The following is a 20,194-nucleotide window of genomic DNA, read 5'->3' as shown; positions in this document are numbered from 1 at the left end:
GCTGAATAGAATAGAATAACAGAGTTGGAAGGGACCTTGTAGGTCATCTAATCCAACCCCTTCCCAAGCAGGAGACCCTACACCATTTCTGACAGATGGCTGCCCAGTTTCTTCTTGAAAGCTTCCCGTGATGAAGCTCCCACAGCTTCTGAAGGCAAACTGTTCCATTAGTTGATTGTTCTCATTGAAAATTGATCCTGCTTACACATTTTTTTCCTTTTCCAAACAATGCTGTAGAGCAATCAACTTCACAGAAACTCACTGTTGTGCATTCACTTTTGTTGATAAGTGCAGCTAGGCAACATGTTAGAGACAAAGAAAGGGATGTCCATTACCGTAGCAACATCAGATGCTAATATACTAAATAACTAAGAAAGGCCTAGTACTTTGCTTCTGTTAATTCTTCAGCATACTCAGAGGAATCATTAAGTAGAAGTTTAAAGACTGGGAGATTTCAAGGTAAGACCAAGCAACATCAAACATGGAGTGGAGAAATGCAACTGTTAGTAGAAAGTGAGTTCAGTTACTGAATTTCTATTTTTTTTATAAGACTTAGTTATTAAAAACATTTGTGTGAAGTATAAAAATAATACAGATATATAGTTAATTATGGTGTGTTGGTTTAATGCCAGATTTCAAAGTCATGAAATTCAGGATCCTGCTTGTTTTTTATATATAAAGTTCATTTTTATATATTCAGTTTGGGACATAATTAAATATAATTCTATTTGGCTAAGCTGTTGCAAATTACAGGACATATTTTTGAAAAATAACAAGCTGTCAAAAACACAGATGCTTTGCTAATTAACAGGAAAATTATAATGAAAGTGTCTAATTTTATGAACATATAAACTTAGAAGCAAATACTTTCTTATGCTCTCAGTATTCCTAATTGGCCAAAAGTTTCATATAACACCTCTCAGAGAGTGAGCTGCAATGACTCTGGCTACTGATAATAATTATAAATGCTCATATAAAATCTGTTTTGCTGTACTGATTCTCGGTTACTATACATAATCATACTGGATGGAATGGTTCCTATTATTGTTTTATTTATTTGACGCTTAAGACTTTAGCAAAGGCTAGTGAAAAACTCATGAAACAGACATTTCACAGCTACAAAAATGAGGATTAAGAAATAGCATGGTGAAGGCATCCTACTATGAAATCATTACCACTCAGTCAGGGTGAATATAAGCATGATTCAGTAGCTATGTTCTCTGGCACAATCATCTGCTGTCATATAAGAATTAAAGAAAAAAGCTCTTGTAATTTCAACTAGATACATGGCATTTTATCCAAACAGCAGGGAGAGGGTCTCGACAGTTTAATCTAGACACAAACAGAAAGGGATGGGAAAATAAGAAATTGCTGCAACTATATATGCATTGACAGAAAAGTCTTGCAGTGCAGCTTTTAAAATAGTAATTGGGATAGTTGGCCTCAGGTGATCCTGAAGGCAAATATTATGACTATCAAAATAAATGGCTGGAAATATTGGGAGGGAACAGAAGATATGAGATAGCTGATAATGAGGAATCTGAATAAGTAAAAACTGCCGGAATGAATGTTAAAGTATAAATGAATGGGACATATGCCATCCTAACATTGAATCTCTCAAGGAACAGTAGAAGTATAATTTGACCTGACACAAGGACAGATGATCCCTCGAATAGTTCTCATCTAATTTGGAATAGGGAGGGGCTGAAGATATATGTAGGCTATACAGAAAGTTCACCATATTACAAAATACTGGAGATTTTATTCTCATATTAATTAGGTTTCTTCCAAACCTGTGAACTGGACAACAGTAAGTATCTTCTTAATTGGCTCAGGAAATTTTCTTTCCTGGTTTCTGCTGCCTTGCTATGTCCAGCTTACAGTAGTTTCAAATATGTTGCAGCTAAATGAGAAATAAGTCAGCTGAGCCTTTGCACACAGCTAACACTGTGGGGCCACACAAGTTCTGAACTATTTCCAAATTAATAAAGAAATCCCATAAGAAGCAAGAAGCTAATGCTGGCAGTTGGCTGTACAGAGTGTCCTAGCTGTAGGAAACAGCAAGTAGATATGAGTGAAGAAGAAAAAGCAGTCAATTCTCACACATATTGTCCATTCAAAAATAATTTTGTATCTGTGTGATGCAACAACATTTTTTGTGTTTGAGAACTATATCAGTTTAATTCCCGCTCTGTTGCAGTGTGCTTAAAGTCATAATAAAGCTTACTTCTTTAATGCTGCAGCCTTGTGGAACTTCTGAGAAACCAATTCCCCATTTGCAGGAATTCCTGGTTTGAAGCTCTTCCCAGTTTCCTATCTTGCATTCCACCCTTTTCAGTGTGTTATATTTTCAATTATCCCTCTTAGGAACCAGTAGGTCTTTTTAAAAAAATAAAATATTATAAAATATGGATGTGGATGGAGGTGGTGTTTGAAGATGGGTAGATTATCTTCAAACAAGTTTTAAAGGAGTAAGGAAGTTCTCAAAGCCAATACTTTAATGTTGACATAGTTATTTACTTCTAAATCACCCAATAACCATAATATCCAGGGCACCCAGTTTGCTTATGCAACACAAAATAAATAAATAAATAAATAAATAAATAAATAAATACTGGAAAGATGTTCCAATTTCATTAATTGGCTGAGTTCTCATTATATTTTCAGCCTGACCAAGAGATCCCATAGACAGGGACCCACTTCGGCCTGCGGCCGGTTCCCGGCGAGCCGCCCCCCCCCCCCCATTTTTTCGAAAATCCTTCCGGTATTTCACACTTTTTCTCCAACCCCCCCCCCCCCCCCCTTCCCAAACTCCCCCCCCCCCCCCCCCCCCCCCCCCCCCCCCCCCCCCCCCCCCCCCCCCCCTCCCCTTTCAGCGGCGCCCAAAAGACCCCTAGACTACAGAAAAGAAGAGCATTATCTCTGAGTTCAAATAGCTAATTAATCCCCAAGATGGAGTCCTTAACTAAACATTACCTTTATCCTCAGCAACAGTAGAGATCATTTGACATTTTTCACGAAGCATTGAAAAAAAAGTTGCATCAGAATTTCCAGATCATTGTGGGCATCATAGAGTCATGATTTGTAGCTATCACTTACTGTCAATGGACTATTTTGGGAAATAAGCAAAGCCCTGCTTAGGAAGGAAAATAGCTTTTCCCAGGGTTTAACCCTGAAGTAGACTCTGCCAAATGGGGACATCCACATCTTACCTAAGGTTAAGGGACACACAAGCACACACACACACACACACACACACACACACACAAAAGAATGAGTCACTGGATTTTTCAATGGTTTAGTAGTTGTTTTTATTTAGAAAAGCAGACAGAGGGTACTCAAAATTCTATTAGGGCAGTTGCTATGGGGAAAGAGATATTTATTTCTTCTTATGGCTCCTGCAGTCTAAACTGCTCACCATAAATCTGTCCAATTATTGCTTAAACCATTTATTTACTTAACATGCCGCTTAAATTAGGAAAGGTAAAAAACAGGAATACACAGGATACTTCTGTCATCCTGCAATAATCCTTAGGGAATGAATAAAACAAGTAGAGCTCTTTCAGTTGATGCCTAAGGGACTCATTATTTAGTCTGAAAAAGCTAAGTTTTAATTATGATTATTAAGCCCAAGAATATTTTCCAGAGGAGGAAGACATATAGTCACTGTTTATTTGATTCACTATGGTTAAAAATCTTGGAACCCTGAAACTTCCTGCAAAAAAACAACAACCCCCAGAATTATTTCTGACAACAAAAGAAAGAAATTGTTACAGTGAAATGTTAGAAATTCTGCATGATTTGTTCTGGCTACAATGTTACAAGATACTTGATATAATAAAAATTGTAGTTATTTTCTATCTTGGTAGTGTGCATGTAGGTAAAATGCATGACAATTTTGGCCGTTGAAGCCTATATCTTTAAACAGCACTTCCTAAAAAAAATCCTGTGGCCTTTTTTTAAATTATTTTTTAAAAAAACACACAACTTTTTTTTTTTAAAAAAGGGAAATAATCCTGGTTTGAATTTTGTGAAATGTTTATAAATGTTTATCTCTGAGAAGATAAAACACCTTGAGGACTTATTCACACTGCCTGGCTCCCCCATTGTCACCTTTTATTAAATCCTCATCTGTCAAGGGACCTCAGGGCATGTTTTTCTTAGATTTATTGCTGGCTAAACTCAACAGTTCAATGGCTACTTCACAGAAGCAGGAGTCCCCTTTAATTGAGTCACTGCTTATGATAATCTGTAATACCTTTTAGAACTATTCTTCCCATGAGTGCTACATTATATAGGTTGTCCTTAATTTAGAACCAGTTGCTTAATGACCATAGGTATGGTGGCCAGGGAATGGGTACTTTATGGCCTATAAAGTACCTCCTGGCCATTGTAAATAGGAAATTAGAATAGAATGGAATGGAATGGAATAGAGTAGAGTAGAGTAGAATAGAATAGAATAGAATAGAATAGAATAGAATAGAATAGAATAGAATAGAATAGAATAGAATAGAATAGAATAGAATAGAATAGAATAGAATATTTGTTATTGGCCAAGTGTGATTGGATACATAAGGAATGTCTCTGGTGCACAAGTTTTCAGTGTACATACAAACAGCAAAGTCATAACTCCTAAGATACAATCATAAATCATAAGATACGAATCAAATGATAAATTATAAGATATCGATAGGAGAAAGTAATAGGAAAGATGAGAAGGATAATAGCAATACAGACAGTATTTCCTTCAAGTGAATCAAGCCAACAGAAGCAGAGGAGAGAAGCAATTTCAATTTCAATGCAGGTATGCCCTGATGGACAAAACAAATATTCTTATATGAATATGCATGAGGTTGCTTCCAAAACACACACAGGAAGTAAACAATAATGATAATGTTTAAAAGACCATGGCTTATTTTTCTAAATTCAAGTGGAAAAAGTTGGGTCTCTTTTTTATAAAAAAAGAATAGTTTTAAGCCTAAGGTACCCATTCATTATGAAATGTTATAAATATAAAGCATCCCCTTCTGACAGCATTTGGATTACCTCCTCTGTTCCTATCAACTCTTATTTGGAACCAGAATGTCTATTTTTTAAAATTTATTTCCATTGCAAGTGTATATTTTGTGAATCAAAGGCATCACTGAGGATTTCTGAATGTATCAAGTATTGTATGAAGGAAAAATGATGACCATATATGGCTATTTAGTTTTATCCTAACATTAAAAGAAACAATACTTCACCTTGTCTTTTATAAAGAAATGTTTAGATTATCTTTAAAGACTTATGTGTTATGCAACTGATTGAGAACATAAGAGTCAGTTTTCAAATTTATGAATATGAACTTACAGGTCACTTCCAACTTGGCAGAAAGGAAAAAAAAAGATCACATGGTGTAATCTCACAATAAAACATAAATCTATTCTGTATCCCATTGAGAACTTTGAAGTCCAATAATAGACATTGCCATCAAGTTGTTTACTTTTTCTTTTCTAAACTGATTTTCAGCAAATTGTTATAATTAATTCAGCATTCTTTTTTCCAGAATCTACAGTATTGCTTAAAAATACCTTAAATGGTAAATAGCTTGTTCAATCCTGATATGCATCAATTAATGCAAATTGGAGTCATGGACCAAATCTTAGCAGGCTGAAAACAAGGTATATTTTCCATTGTTTCTTCCCAATGATCCTGTAATAAATCTCACATTTTACTTCTCCATGACCTAATCAACATAGCATTTGTAACCCTGTGAAGCCCTTAGGTTCACGGCATGTTCCACCACATCTATTTCATTATTACTATCACTATTATAGTTTCATGATGAGAAAAAAAGTTACCATGATATATATTTCAATTGTGTTATTTCTTCAAATGAATATTCAAGGAACAGCCTACTAGAATGGCTTTACCCACTTTATTAAAACTCATCTACAATGGCTGACAGATTCTTTCATTTTATATGCTGTGTGGCAGATGAAATCTGCAGCTCAAAGTGTTGGAGATCTTCAAGTTCATTATGAATTTGCTAAAATCGACTCAACCCTAATGCTGTAATGTTGATTATTTTTGTTATGAATACAAAATAATACTGCCTAGTATGAAGACACTGGCATGACTTTAAAAAATTATTCATTAGTGGCCCTTTGAAAGACAGATTCAACTACATTCATGAATATACTGTATATATACTCAAAATAAATTCCACTGTGGTCAGCTGGCTGTTTCCAGGCCTGCTCAATTGACAGAAGTGTAATAATGAGATATTTCAAAATCACTTTAATTTGGATATTTTATCTTTTAAAAAAGTCTAATCAAAAAAATTAAAACATGTTCATATATTTCTTTTTAGAGTTAAAAAGTCACTTCCCCAAAAAACAGAAAATCCAAAAAAAGGAACACATATAAACCAACCTTATTGAAACATCAGAGCACTACAAATGTAGTCAGATTTCGCTCAGTTACCCTTTAAGATTGGAATTTCTGATATTTTTATCCCAAATAACTCCATAGTGTTTAAAAATCAACTGAAAGACAACCACAGAGAAGATTAAGTTCAAACAAGCACAACTACTTATGTCCAGAGAGACTCTAATGGAATATTACAACTTTCATGGAAACAGCTTTAATGAAAAAGACTTTGAGCAAACATCATAAAACTCTGCCAACTTCTGGAAAAACCATTACTAATGTCCCTAGCAGATTGTCTTCAAAACAGGCCTCAACATCCATTGGGTCAGAGCTTCCTGCACTTTCACCAGATGTAGTGAGTTTAAATTCTGTTGTTAAAACTGGAAAGAAGAGGCCCAAGACTGTGACAGTATCAAAAAGGCCAAGTGTTGGAATCATGTCTCAGGATCAATGGGATCGACCAGTTATTCCATCAAGAAGACCAGGCTTAAGGGTGTGCTATATCTGTGGCAAAGAGTTTGGTTCACAATCTCTTCCTATTCATGAACCAAAATGCCTGGAGAAGTGGCATATTGAAAATGACAAACTACCAAAACATCTCAGAAGAGCACCACCTGTTAAACCTCAGGCTCTTCCTGGAAAGTCTTCTAGTATAGCAGCTGCAAATGAAGCAGCAGCTCAAAGTTTTCAAGCTCAGCTTCAACCCTGTCAAAACTGTGGTCGCACTTTCCTCCCAGATCGCCTCCTTGTACATCAAAAGAGTTGTAAACTGAAGTCTAATCCAGGTTCTTCAAACTCCAAATTGCTTACATCTACAGGTTATGGGGCATCATCATCAGACAAGGTAAATGAGAAGGCATCATACCTAGCTGAAAGAGGCTCCCATTGTTCTCATGTGCAGACTTCAAGATGATATTCTACTGGAATTGAAGTTAATGGTAAAAACTTCGCTCTTGATTTTGGTCATGTTAGAGTTATATTTCAGAAAATATAAATAAGTATTTTACATTATAAGCAAATGGCAGCAACAACAAAACCTTAGAAGATCAGATCAAGATCTGTGTCTAGGCAAAGGGTGAGCAATTTATTTTCCAAAGGGCCCAAATACAAAACTGGGACTGTGATGGAGGGCTGAATCAATAGGCCCACCACTGTAGCCCCTGCCACCACAGCCCCCACCAACACTGTGGGCCCCACTGCTGCCATGGGCCAGACAGGGACATCCAAAGGGCCAGATGTGGCCTCCAAGCTACAGAATGATCAGGTGTGGTCTAGGACAAAATAAGAAGAAAATAAGAAGAAAGGTGCAATCATACTGTTCCATTTTGATAGAATACTTAGCATAACAGTTTGTTTTTTGTAGCAATGGTACCAATTTAAAGAATTTGAATATAAAAATTAACATGAACTACATACAACATTTTGCAATTTGAAATTGCTATAGCCATGCTAGGATAAAGATGAATATTTTTCAAAAGGCAGATTAACTTGCAATGTAACTTCTCCTTGTGATGGAAGTCATTTAGGTCTTTTCATATATCCCACGTGCTAGATTACTAGATACATAGCAGGGAAGTAGGGAGGATTATAAGTTGCTTCTTGCAGGGTATGCAAGGAATCCTTCATGAGGTTATCATTTAACTGTGATTTATAAAAAAAATTAAATGAGAAAATATATTTGTTAAACAGCCTTTAGGAATACAGCAACAGCTATGAGCATCAGCAAAGTATTGAATTTGTTAAGATTTCCATCTTTACGTTTCCCTCGGGGTGAATGTGCATAGGGAAAAAATTAAATTTAAAATTTCAGCTACTATTAAAGGACTTTTTTTCCTTCCAGAAATAAATTCAAAAATACTTCTTTTGCTTTTCCAAAGAAATAATAACTTTTCTTTACAATGGAGTAAGGTAGAATGGGCTATAGTATGATTATATCATCTACTTAAAATATTACTACTAATAACATTATGGTCTTCAGATATATGGAGTTCTTTTCTAAGTAAAGAATTTACACAAACGGACCTAGGGAAGTACTAAGCCAAAACCAAGCAAGTAGAATGCACTTGTAGATCTAGCAATGACTGGTTCTTAACTGAGAGCTTTTCTCTCAGAACTAATGAATCTGCACAAAATTCAATCAGAAGTGTAGTGTTTTCTTTTACTACCTTGGGGATCCTTACTCTCCATACTGAGTTAGGTTCTTAAATGTACATTCCTTTACTGAATTGTTTGAAAGTGCACCCATGGTATCTATACTAACTTTAAAAAAGAAGGTTTGGCTTATTTCGCTGATTTGCTTGGAAATTTTTTTAGGAATAAATGAGTTGGAGGCCCATCCACAGGGTCCTTCTATAGCAGTCTTTTTTCAAACTTGGCAATTTTAAGATGTGTGAACTTCAACTCCCAGAATTCCCCAGCCAGACAGCTGAAGTATTATGGGAGTTGAAGTCCACACATCTTAAAATTGCTAAGTTTGAAATATACTGTTTTAAAGACTGGCCTGGTAATGTCTCTTACTGAACAATATAATACCAACATTAATTACGGGATACAACTGAAAATATACAGTCCCAATTGTGGGAATGAGTCAGCACTTTAATCAGAAAAGGGAAACATGGAGTTATTTCTTATTTTACTTATTTTATTTTGTCAAGCAATTGTTAGATAACAGATATAAGTATAAACATGGTTATGAATACATGAAATGAATACGAATAAGAAAAAAAAGAAACAATAGGATGGTAGGCACGTTGGTACGCTTATGCACCCCCCCTAATTATTATTTAATGATTATTTAATTATCTAATAATTATTGTCTGTAGCGATTCTCAGTCATCCAGGTCATGGAGGCAACGGGACTTTCTTGGTTTTTCTTTCGAAGACATTTCACTTCTTGGATGAGAAACAAAATGTCTTCAAAAAGAAAAAAACAAGAAAGTCCAGTTGCCTCCTAAAAAAGCAGCTTTGGGACAATAGGGAGGGTATTTAAACTCAGTTTTTGAGAGGTTCATGAGAAGCACTTTAACAGAAAATGTAGGGGAAATAATTTCATATTCTTGGATTAAGGAAATAAAAATCTTTCTGCTTCAGCGATTTCTTGTAAGGCATACTTTTCTTCATTGCTTTTGTTCTGACATTCTTTAAACTTCTCAACCCTTTAAACCATAGGTTACATTAAACTGTTATCAATCATAACTCTATTCTTAAAGATAATGATGGTTCCCATACAAGAACAATAAAAAAATGCTCTACTGAATTTTTATCCAAGGCCTGATTTATTCCCAACTAAATCTTTTCTGATCTGTAGAAAAAGCCAGTTTCTCTATTATGAGCTTGTTGGTTCAATATAATTGTTTCGTTATGCAATTGCTAAGAATATATGGGCTTATTTGTTGCACCTCAAGAAAAGCAGTGTTTCTCAACCTAAGCAACTTTAAAATTAAAAGTGCTGAAGTTTAAAATAAAAATCAAAAGCTTGCTTGCCTAAGCTGTACAGATCTGTTTGGATATCCTGCTTCTTGAATCCTGCTTTGGACAGCTTTTTGGTAAGCATAAGCATTCCAGAGATATATTCTTCCAATGAGAAAAAACAATTGTGATCTTCCATGGAAATGTTTTCCTACTTCCTGTCTTGGTTGCTACTAAATGCTTCTAATGTCTTGTTTTGATGCTCTTCTTGTCAATATGCGGCAACCACTTAATTCCCTTGGCCCTGCTTCTTCACTATCAGATACTGCCATCTGCTGCTTTTCTCTGTTGTATGTCCTCTTACAAAATAAAAATACACATTGTTTCTGATATTTCCTGTCACTGTTCATCAAAAATTGAAGTATTTCTATGTTCTCACTGCAACTGAGGGGCTCATATAGAGATACTTCTTGCCCTGCGTTCGCCCTATGAGGTAGTGCATTCAAGAAACACAGTCAGGAATACTAGCTCTGCCTTTATTGTAACAAAATAATAACAGAACATAAAGTACACTAGTACCTTAGTATTCAATCACTTTGAAACTTATCAATTTTTGTATCCTATACATTTGACACAAAAATTTTGTTCCAATACTCATTGTTTGTTTGGTAGTCAACACAAGAGTTAGAACTTGTTGGTGTCAGCTACCTTGTGACGTTATATTATTCCTTATGGGGAAAATTTGTTTGGTATTCATCATTTTGGTACTTATCACACTCCTGGAACCAATTAACAATGAGTACCAAGGTACCACTGTAAACGAAGAGCTACATTAACAGAATCTTGCAAGACTAAAAGCATTTCTCCCATTCTTTCCTTTTAATCTCTGGAAATCTAGGAAGTATCCCTTCTGATACATTCCTCATGCCCTCCCTCCTTCTGTGGGCTGACATATCTTTTACATGCTGGTTGGGTAGTGTGCAGCTCTCCCTCCTGTCTCCCAAGGTCAATCTCACATACCATTACACCCTGAAAGCCATATTTGAATTCCAATACAACTGCATCATTTTAAAAAATGAAGCCACAAAGGCTTCATTTTTTCCAGTTTCCAGGGAATAGTTCTGTTACCCTGTTGCATTAAAACTGCCAAAGAATTTGGCAACATCTAAAAAGATTTATTAAGGCATAGGGTATTCTGGACATTATGATCATCAGATGTATGGAATTCTTTTCTAAGAAAAGAGTGTACACACTCAAACACACCTAGGGAATGGATAATAAAAGAAGTAGAGAGAAATAAAATACAGAAAGACTGACAATTGATAAAATCATTTTTGGTTCATGTATATGACACAAACATTCATTCTTTATAAGGCTGAGTGAAATATTTTTCCGTTTAATCCTTAGCTAATAGCTAGATGCTATCATCACTGGATGCAATTCTTCAAATCAAATTCTTTTCACTTTATTGTTTGCAAAGGGACTATTCTGAACAAATGTTGGGGTAAAGTTAAGAGGGTGGGGAGCACAATTGCCTGGTCAATTCAAGGAGTGCTAACAAAGGGAAGAACCCTTTTCTCTAACGATGCTAGGCAAACCATTTTTGAAACTGAATAAAATTGAATAAAGGTGGGATCATAATCCTTGGCTACTTACCAATTTCAACAATGTTTTCCATCCAAATCATTATTTTTTATTAAACCCTTAAGATAAAAAACAATACCGGACCCGAAAACCCTGAGCTTTGAAAGAAAGCAGATTTCTAAGGATTTGAATACCTTAAGTATATCATTGTATATTACGTCTGAGTGGAATTCCCCACAGTATTTTAAACAATTGACCAGATATCTTGCAAGGTTCTGCAATTTGTGGCAGTCCCATTATGACATCATGACACAAATGACATTCAATACACAATTCCTGTCATTTGTGTGATGATGTTATAATGCATGTGATTTTTTTAATCCCTCCCTCCCTCCACCCTCCCATTTGTCATGTAAGGGCTAAAACTCCAGGAAATCAATAAATATGTTTAACAGTAAGAATAATTTGGACTCTGAAACAGGACCTCAAGGCTTTGAGTAGCCGGGAGGGAGAAAGTTCATCTGTGCATCATCCCCACAATTTTCTCACTTTTTTTTTCCTACTGAAGTCAATAGTCCAATACTCAGGAAAGCGGGGAGCTGGAATCCCAAAACAAATTAACTCTTAGCATTATATTTTAACCAATTGATTTGCTGCCTTGAATGAATAATATTGAGCCATTTAATTCTTTCAAATATTGAACTATTGAACTTCATGATGTGAAAAGCAGGATGATTATTTCTACTTTGAAAAGTCCCTATTATCAACCTATTAGCAAGTACAATACATTGGTTAAAATGTGTCTTCGCTTTTGCCACTCAAGGGTAGTTTTGAATCTTTTCTATTTTTAATATCTGGGAATTACTTCACATCTTGGGGGGAAAGGGCCATATAGTCTAGTAGAACTTCTTGCATTTATAAAATCTTCTCTCATCTCTCCAAGTTAAAGACTCCAGTTAGAATAGGTAGATCTGCTCCAGTAATTATTAAGGTTTGTTATAGTTTATTTGTACTACTTAATGCAGGGGTGTCAAACTCGCAGCCCACGGGCTGGATGAGTCATGTGCTGGCCCCAGCCATGCCTGGTTTAGTGAAGGGGGGGAAAGTCCTGATACGTCACATGATGATGCTGTGACGATGCGAGTTTGATACCCCTGAGTTAATGCAATGGAAGGGACTAGCAACTTTTTCAAATATCAAATGTATTGTCTTACATCATGCAATAGCATTGGCATATCTGCCCCAACACATTTTAAATGACTAAAATCTGACCGTATCAACTTTCATAATTTTAGGTGATTGTACCCAAGCCTAAAAACCAAAATGATACATGACAATTCACCCAATCTTAATTCTCACACCTTTAGACAAAATCTTGCCAGACCAAAGACCGTACTATCTGCATCTACAATACATTTTGTGAACTAACATAGAGGAGCTGTCTTCACCTTCTTTCTCTCATACATTATATCTGGGCTAAGTTGCCTCTTACTCCTCTGGTATTTAACCCTTCCCTTCTGGGGATCTACCTCCTCACGCATTCCATTACATATTCTGAAATCTCATCTCACCCCAAATCTTAGGCGATTTGAAAATGCCAACATCCCAGAAGACTGGATTACTAAGCGAGATTTCAGTCATTTTTATTTAATTTTAATGAAAATAAATTTGAACTGAATGTTTTTATTAAGGTAAAATTATTATTTAAATTATTTTAAGTTAATGGGGAGGATGCAGTTGCCATCTTGGAAATGTTGCAGGAATGTTAGACAAATATAAATCAATCCAGATTTATTATTATACACGAGAGAACATTTTTTTACAAGTTATTAAGCAGTCTAGGACATGGATCCCCAACCCCTGGGCTGTAGCTCACTATTCAGTCACATAGGAGCTTGAGGGGTTGGCACATTGTGCAACAAGGTCACATAGTGTAATAAGACTGGGACTGGGTTAGGGACTTCTGTCCTCATTGTGAATTGTGTGTGCGGGGTGCACAAAAGGAGGCTCAGCCAATCTCATTGTACATATGTGTACTCTGACAATAAAGGTAATAATAATATTGGGCCATGAGCTATTTGGAACCGGGCCATGAAAGTGGCAGGTAAGCATGTACATGCATCCCCACTTGCACAAGCAGTGTATGAGAGCATGCATGTGCACTCCATTTGCACAAACGCGCATGCTGGCCATTCACATGGGACTATCCCCTCTCTCCCCTCCTGCCAGTCCACAAAGCTGGAAAGGTTGGGGAACTGTGGATTAGGAGAATTTTGAGAGATCTGTAAAACACTCTGAAGTGATATATAAGGGGAGGATATATCTTGAGGGGAGGGTCAAAAAAGTCAAGAGAACAGCTCAGCTCATGACCAAACCTGTCCTCTTTTTATGTGTCACATACTTGGCATCCATCAAAATGGCCTGGGGCTACAGTCACTTGGTTGCAGCTGTTATCTTGCATCTCCTACAGACTCCTCTGGAATAAATCCATTTCCAGTCATTGTAAACTTTTCTTTCAACTGTTTTCTTATCATCTCCTTGATGAAATGTCCACAGTAGATTTCATAAAAACAAATAATAACCCACTTAAAAGCTTGGAAAATCAGCCTGATACAAATACAGTAACTGATACAAATATTTATCTACGAATTAGAAATTACCAACTTCTGAATCCATGTTTTGTAAATATTAAAATACCTTATCATGCACTTTGGAGCTTGCTTTTCTATTTCATTGTCAGTAGAGTTCTCTTTAATGCAACATTACTCCCTTCCTGCAATTTAATTTGTTTTAAGAGTTCAATTGTCTTTTAACTGCATTTGTTGTTTGCAGTCTCCCATGATAAGGCGACCTCCTACAGTTATTTGTTATATTTGTGGCCGTGAGTATGGAACCTATTCCATAGGCATCCATGAACCACAGTGTCTGAAAAAATGGCATATTGAGAACAATCAACTGCCAAAACATTTACGAAGAGCTGAACCTGTAAAGCCAGTTGTCTGTTCTGTAGGAGGTAAGTTACGAACAAGCCAGCCAAGTAGATGCTGGTTACAGATGAAGAACAACTCTTTAGGATGAAACCAATCTGAGAAAGACTGCACCAAATTCTCTGGCATACATGAGTTCCATGGCCTCACAGTGCCAGTATTGTGACAATATGGCTTCTAGAGTAGGTTTCAAAGGCATCAGCAAATTTTAACAGGTACACTTCAAATTGCACAGTCAATATCCTGGACATTTAAATGAAATGTTTCCATCCTCTATGTTTGGAACCACATTTGAAGATAATATTATAAAAAGTTAATTTTTTAATATGGAACAGGGACCTTCATATGGATCAGGAAACAATCATGACATAATTAAGACGAACTTATGAGATACAGATCCCAGAAAAAATCCAAAATATTTTATTCAGTGGCTCCCCCACCCATAACTGTAATATATATTTAAAACTAAAAAACAGATTACTTTAAAAATGTTATGACAGTTTGATATGAGCATAGCAACCCCCCCTTCAAAATACTCAATAAAAACTATGGAAAGATTATAAATTTGGGGGAACTAGAGAATGAAATCCTGGCTAAATTTTACACCTTGAACATTTGCCCAGATTTGTGAAGTTGTCTGGATACTGGGAGACTTCCAGAAGTAGAATAGTGGAATTTATTGTAGATTCCACGGCCATTTTTGAAAAAACAACTGTGGATTTCATCTTTACTTAACAGACCTTCCTGCAAATCTAAGTCATCCTATATAGACTGGTTGTTTCTTTAAAATATTTGAAAGTCACATGAGGAGCTGGTTCTTTCTGTGCCCCTCTATTGATACTTGAATTGTTTTAGTTGTTCTTAAGCATAGGAATGAAAATTTAGATGGCTATAAGAAAGACGATCACAGATTTCTAGCAAGCGTATGCAAATTCAGAACAAGCTTAATGTGTGAAAAGATCAGTGTGGACTTTTGCATCAGTTCAGAAAAAGTATATTTGCTCATGTGTTATCAAACTTATCAAACATCTCCATGTTGGTACCATTCCCCCCCACCCAAAAAAAACCTGATTCAGAAGTGTCTGACTCTATCTGATACTTTAAATTACCATGGAGATTGAATTTACAAATTTAAATGGATTCATCAAATAGCTTTTGGATTGAATCTCTGAACTGGATGCTTGGAACCTCTAATATCGAAGAACTTTTAAGATGGGTAGGAACAATCATGCAATATGTTACCCCAGTTTTACTTTTTATTTCCCAAAAAGTTCAAACTATATGTGATGCAAGAGTTGCATGCAATTCAAAGCTTTTTCTTTTGCCAGGGCTGGGGCTGGAGGGTTAGTGTTTGTGTGTGTGGGGAGAAATAGTGTACTTAATGTTATCCTTAATATTCAGCCTTTTCTCCACAACTCCAGTGCTTCTGGATTCATACTGGCAAGATAAGTATAAATCCGAAACTCTGAACTTTACATGAGACAGAAAGCTTTGGAGAAAACTTCAACGGGAAACACAACTAACAGGGAAAAGATTAAGCATTCACTTTCTCCACTCACTTTTTAACTGCAAAATACCTTCCTCCAGAGAGATACTTTTGAAAGGAGAAGAGGCCAACATAGTGCTCCTTTACATTGCTTTATGTTAAATATATGGCATGCACATTCATTTCCTGAAAAGGAATATAATTGCTGCAGCCAAAAGAATACAGTTGATGGCTCATCTAGCAAAGAGGTATATTAGGAACATGCACATTAAAAGATGAAAAGCTTACCCTTATATGAATTATAGTTGAAGTGCATGGCTTCTTATCGAAAAAAGATATTATTTTGTCTCTGACAGAAATAACTTTTGTTTTCAGGAATTTTGCACTTAGTATCTTCAAATCTAGCTAATGCATTAAAAGCTGTGTTTTCAAATGCCAGTTCTTTTGAGAAAAGCAAATTATTTGAGATTTCTTTCATCCTTTTCTGCCATAAAGAATGTGAGGTTCGGATGCTACTGGCATAAACTTCAGCTAAAGGCTCTTTGAAAAAGAAATTGCATGAAATCCCCCTTTTAACTAAAAGGCAGGAGCAAAGATGTTGATGCAAATTATAGCATTTAAAATGCATGCCAGCTGCCTTAATCTTGAAATAATTGCAGATAAAATTGCAGATGAAATTGCTGTTTGTGGGAAAGGATACGAAATGGACAACCTGATGTCTGCTGATTTTGTTCTTTGGGTCATTGAGTTAATAGTACTCTGAGTCACACTGAAGACATTTTAAAAAATGAAATTGGAACTAAGCGGAATTCTTTATCCCAAACAGCAAGGGTGAAAAAGTGAGAGAATACTGCACATTTTTTCCTTTGGTTGGATAATGTTGGTTCATTAAGCAGGATTTAAAAAAAAAAAAAAAAAAGATGTGGTCACAACAGTCTGATATTTGAAGGGTAGGCAAATACGTTAAGAATGTGTAACGCAGCACATGCTGAAATGGTTTCTCCAGAAGTACAAGATTATTCAGTTGTAGTTAGCTTTATGTGACTCCTGAGACAACAAGCAGAGTTTTTCTGGGTTTTTCTTCCCTCATAAGGGCTATGATTTAGTTAAAACTGAAAGGCTCAGTCAACAGGTATTTCCTGAAACTATTTTCCATAAAAACTGAGTATGACTCTCTAGAATGAAAACTGATATTTTTCTCTCTTTTAAATTTTTCCAGCCAAAGGTTACTATGATCTTGATGCTTTAAATGAGTCTGCTTGGCAAAGCGCCCAGAGCCAGCTAGTTCCATGTGATATTTGCGGCCGTACCTTCCTGCCAGACAGACTGATTGTCCACCAGCGGTCCTGTAAACCAAAGACACCAAAATAAAACTCTCCTCATGTTAAGGATTTAAGGAACAAAATTGTTCTCTAACCTCTGGAATGAAAGTTTTCGACACTGAAGAATCATTGAACAATATAGAATCATTCTGAGTCTGCCCTGCATAAAATTAACATAGTATTGATTATGAGAGTGACATATGGGACATGTAGCACCTGTGACAGTGTTTTTCAGCAATTATTGATGAAGTGGCTCATAAAGACAAAAGACAAAAAGAACCTTTATGGAAACATCTGCAAGATGGAGCCTTCACAGAAAGGACAGTGGCCTTCCCGCTGTTCAGTGATTACGGTTCTTCCAAGTATTGCAATGTCTGTTAAGAAATTGTTTTGTTTGATAGACTCCTCATTTAGTAAATCATGTATAAGAATGTTTATTTTTAGTAGTGAATTTTCGGTTTTAAGGGATTGATCGACAGCAACATAAGGACCATAAAATTTTTGATAGCCTTCATCAAAAGTGGGTATAATTATTTAAACCTTTTTCAAATATTGAATCATTGATTTTAAAAACTTTGCCTGGTTCTGAGTGTTTTAGGGCAAAGGTCAACTGTTCCCCATAATTCCATTCCTCTCACCCCCTCCCCTGTTTAACATCTACATGAAATTTCTAAATCAGTTTGAGGTCTATTCTGTTTTTTCCCTTCATACAACTACAGTTAAGGTAACTGTAGATAAGAGACTTAGCCTACATTTGCTGGCCTTCCTGTGCCATGATCCTTTAGCCATTGCCTTTTACAAAATAGAGAAAAGCTCTGAAGGCTATCTATGTATCTGTATGGATGTGTGAATATGGATGGATGATTGTAAAGATTTTTATGACACAATGCAGAATAGTATCGACCCCGAAACCAGTTTTGAATGTTTCTTCCCCATTGCCCATCCTAGCTTTTTTTTTTTTTTTTTTTAACAGTTCAGGGCTGTGGAATACCAGCACAATGAATGGAAACCTTGTTTTATGCTCACAGGTTATAATGTTATGCAGAAAGATTGAGATTCCCAATATGAAATGCAGAAGGCAGGCTTCAAAGTTCCAGAAGAAAAGAATGGATGATGATACAATTTTCTTCAGAATTCAGGTGGGAAGGGAATATCATTAATCCTCAGTATACTGTTTGCACATCAAAGTACAAGTTTTGCTACCGCTCTCATAGACACCTGTTTTCTTTTTTTATTTGGAATGATTATTTGACCAAACAATGACCAAGTGACCATATAGTGTTATGTAGTCCAATAACCACTATAGAACGAGTAAGTGATAGTAAGCAACAAGAGTTTTAACACTATTAGTGAGCACATATACTGACTTTTAATCTGAAAGCTTGCATCCATAATTTGTACTATGAATATTTCTGTTGGTTCATCATAAACTTCTCTCTTCTAACTTTAAGTAATCACCTCACCATACAATATAACAGTCTGCTGACACAAAACATGATGTGGTCAGATAATTATTGTAAAGGAAAAAGAATAAACTACCATCAAGATGTAAATTAAAATAACCCATCCCTATATTCAAATTTGAGTTATTTTAGTTTTCTTTCCAAAAAACCTGGAAGAAATATAGTGAAGGGAAAAATAATAAAAAGACTGAAACTAATCATGCACTCTGATTTGCCCAGCATTTGTAGAACTCGTATGACCCAAGGCTATTCATAGTTTGAAAAAAAATTGGGGAAAGCAGCCTTTCTGAAAAAGTTAAAAAGAAAGCCAGATGAAAAAAAAATGGCAAAATTGTCTTGTTTTAAAATTGTACAAGACTCTCCTTTTGGCTAATTAATTATGATAGCAACCACATTTGAAATTTCAAATGCCTTTACCAGTTGTAGGAAGTTAGCACCCACTTGTCTCCTAGAAAATTGAAATAGCCTAGGAAATATTAAAAAGGCAGAATATTTCCTCTAAAAAGAGTAGAAACTCAGAAGCAGAAACTCACCCCCACCTTTGTTAATGGGTCGGCTATTAAGGCCTGGGCCAGAATACTTTACATAACAAAAATCTTCAGGTAAAGCTATAGCAATTGCCAAAAGCCCTTTTAAGGGCATAAATCATCCAGCAAGGCTCAACCAAGCCTGGAACTCAGGACAGCCTACAGAGTTGCCCCTCATGGGAGTCTGACAACCAATTAGAATACAAGCTCCAATTCAAACCCCAACAGAGGGTATAAAACACAGGCACTTTCAGCACCTCAGTCCCTTTTTTCTTGATCTCTTCCTTTTCACCCTGGACCTCCAAGCCATGTGGTCCTGATATTAAACCTTCGAAACAGCCTCCATGTTTCCAGTGTCTTTTCCCCCACTTGGAACTGAACCCAGAAGGATATTTCTTTCAACACAGCCTAAAAGGATTTGTCTATACCAGGTTTACTGTGCATACGAATATAAAAACATGAACCTAACATCTTCCAACCACTGATTAAAATAAGAGAAAATAATGCTGCCCTCTGAGGGATGAGGATAGCCCTCCGGATATATTGGGGGTGCAACTCTCACAATTGCAACACAATATGGATTTTAGTTTCTAATATAGCAGAAAAGTACCAGGTTGGAGAAGACTGAGACGTGTTTCATATTCTTCTATTTTCAGCCGCTTTATCACTTCATATTTCATGAAGACTATGAGAATGAAGTTTAGATACAAAAAACAAGTCTCACGTGGGAGTCATTTGACCAATTGATTAGATGTCTCAGATGAGTGTGCTAAACTTAGTCGGCAATCCAGCAGCCTTGCATCTGATTATGAAAATCTAATTCTTTCCTTTCCAACTTGCCAGATCAAAATGAGAGTGCATGCTCTCATTTCTCCATATTCTGGAAAATGTTTTGGCCACAAATTCACACTGTGCTGTGCACCATTCACATCACAATACTAAGGAATTATTGTTTCTAACAGTGCATTCCATATGTCTAGAATCATGTTTCCTCGAGTGGGTTGAG

General features: G+C 36.0%; 1 protein-coding gene across 1 annotated transcript; it reads left to right on the top strand.

Moving 5' to 3' along the window:
- The first annotated feature begins 368 nt into the window (after positions 1-368).
- ZNF475 (zinc finger protein 475) lies at positions 369-19,453 on the top strand. Its single transcript, XM_026671447.2, has 5 exons — positions 369-459; positions 5,546-5,660; positions 6,353-7,255; positions 14,236-14,416; positions 17,096-19,453. The coding sequence occupies exons 3-5, from the start codon at positions 6,614-6,616 to the stop codon at positions 17,245-17,247; spliced, it is 975 nt and encodes a 324-aa protein (XP_026527232.2). The 5' UTR covers positions 369-459; positions 5,546-5,660; positions 6,353-6,613; the 3' UTR covers positions 17,248-19,453.
- Positions 19,454-20,194: the final 741 nt, after the last annotated feature.

The sequence above is a fragment of the Notechis scutatus genome, chromosome 2, assembly GCF_049901735.1.
Source record: "Notechis scutatus isolate UNSWTSFEM ecotype Mainland chromosome 2, rNotScu1.2, whole genome shotgun sequence".
NCBI classification, from domain to species: Eukaryota; Metazoa; Chordata; class Lepidosauria; order Squamata; family Elapidae; genus Notechis; species Notechis scutatus.
This window is presented reverse-complemented; position numbering and strand designations above follow the sequence as displayed.

Excerpts from the sequence above, each read along its gene's own strand:
- ZNF475 (XM_026671447.2), top strand. The coding sequence starts at position 6,614 with ATGGAAACAGCTTTAATGAAAAAGACTTTGAGCAAACATCATAAAACT. Across the intron at positions 7,256-14,235 it reads GGGCATCATCATCAGACAAG|TCTCCCATGATAAGGCGACC; the intron begins GTAAATGAGAAG and ends TGTTGTTTGCAG. Across the intron at positions 14,417-17,095 it reads AGTTGTCTGTTCTGTAGGAG|CCAAAGGTTACTATGATCTT; the intron begins GTAAGTTACGAA and ends AAATTTTTCCAG.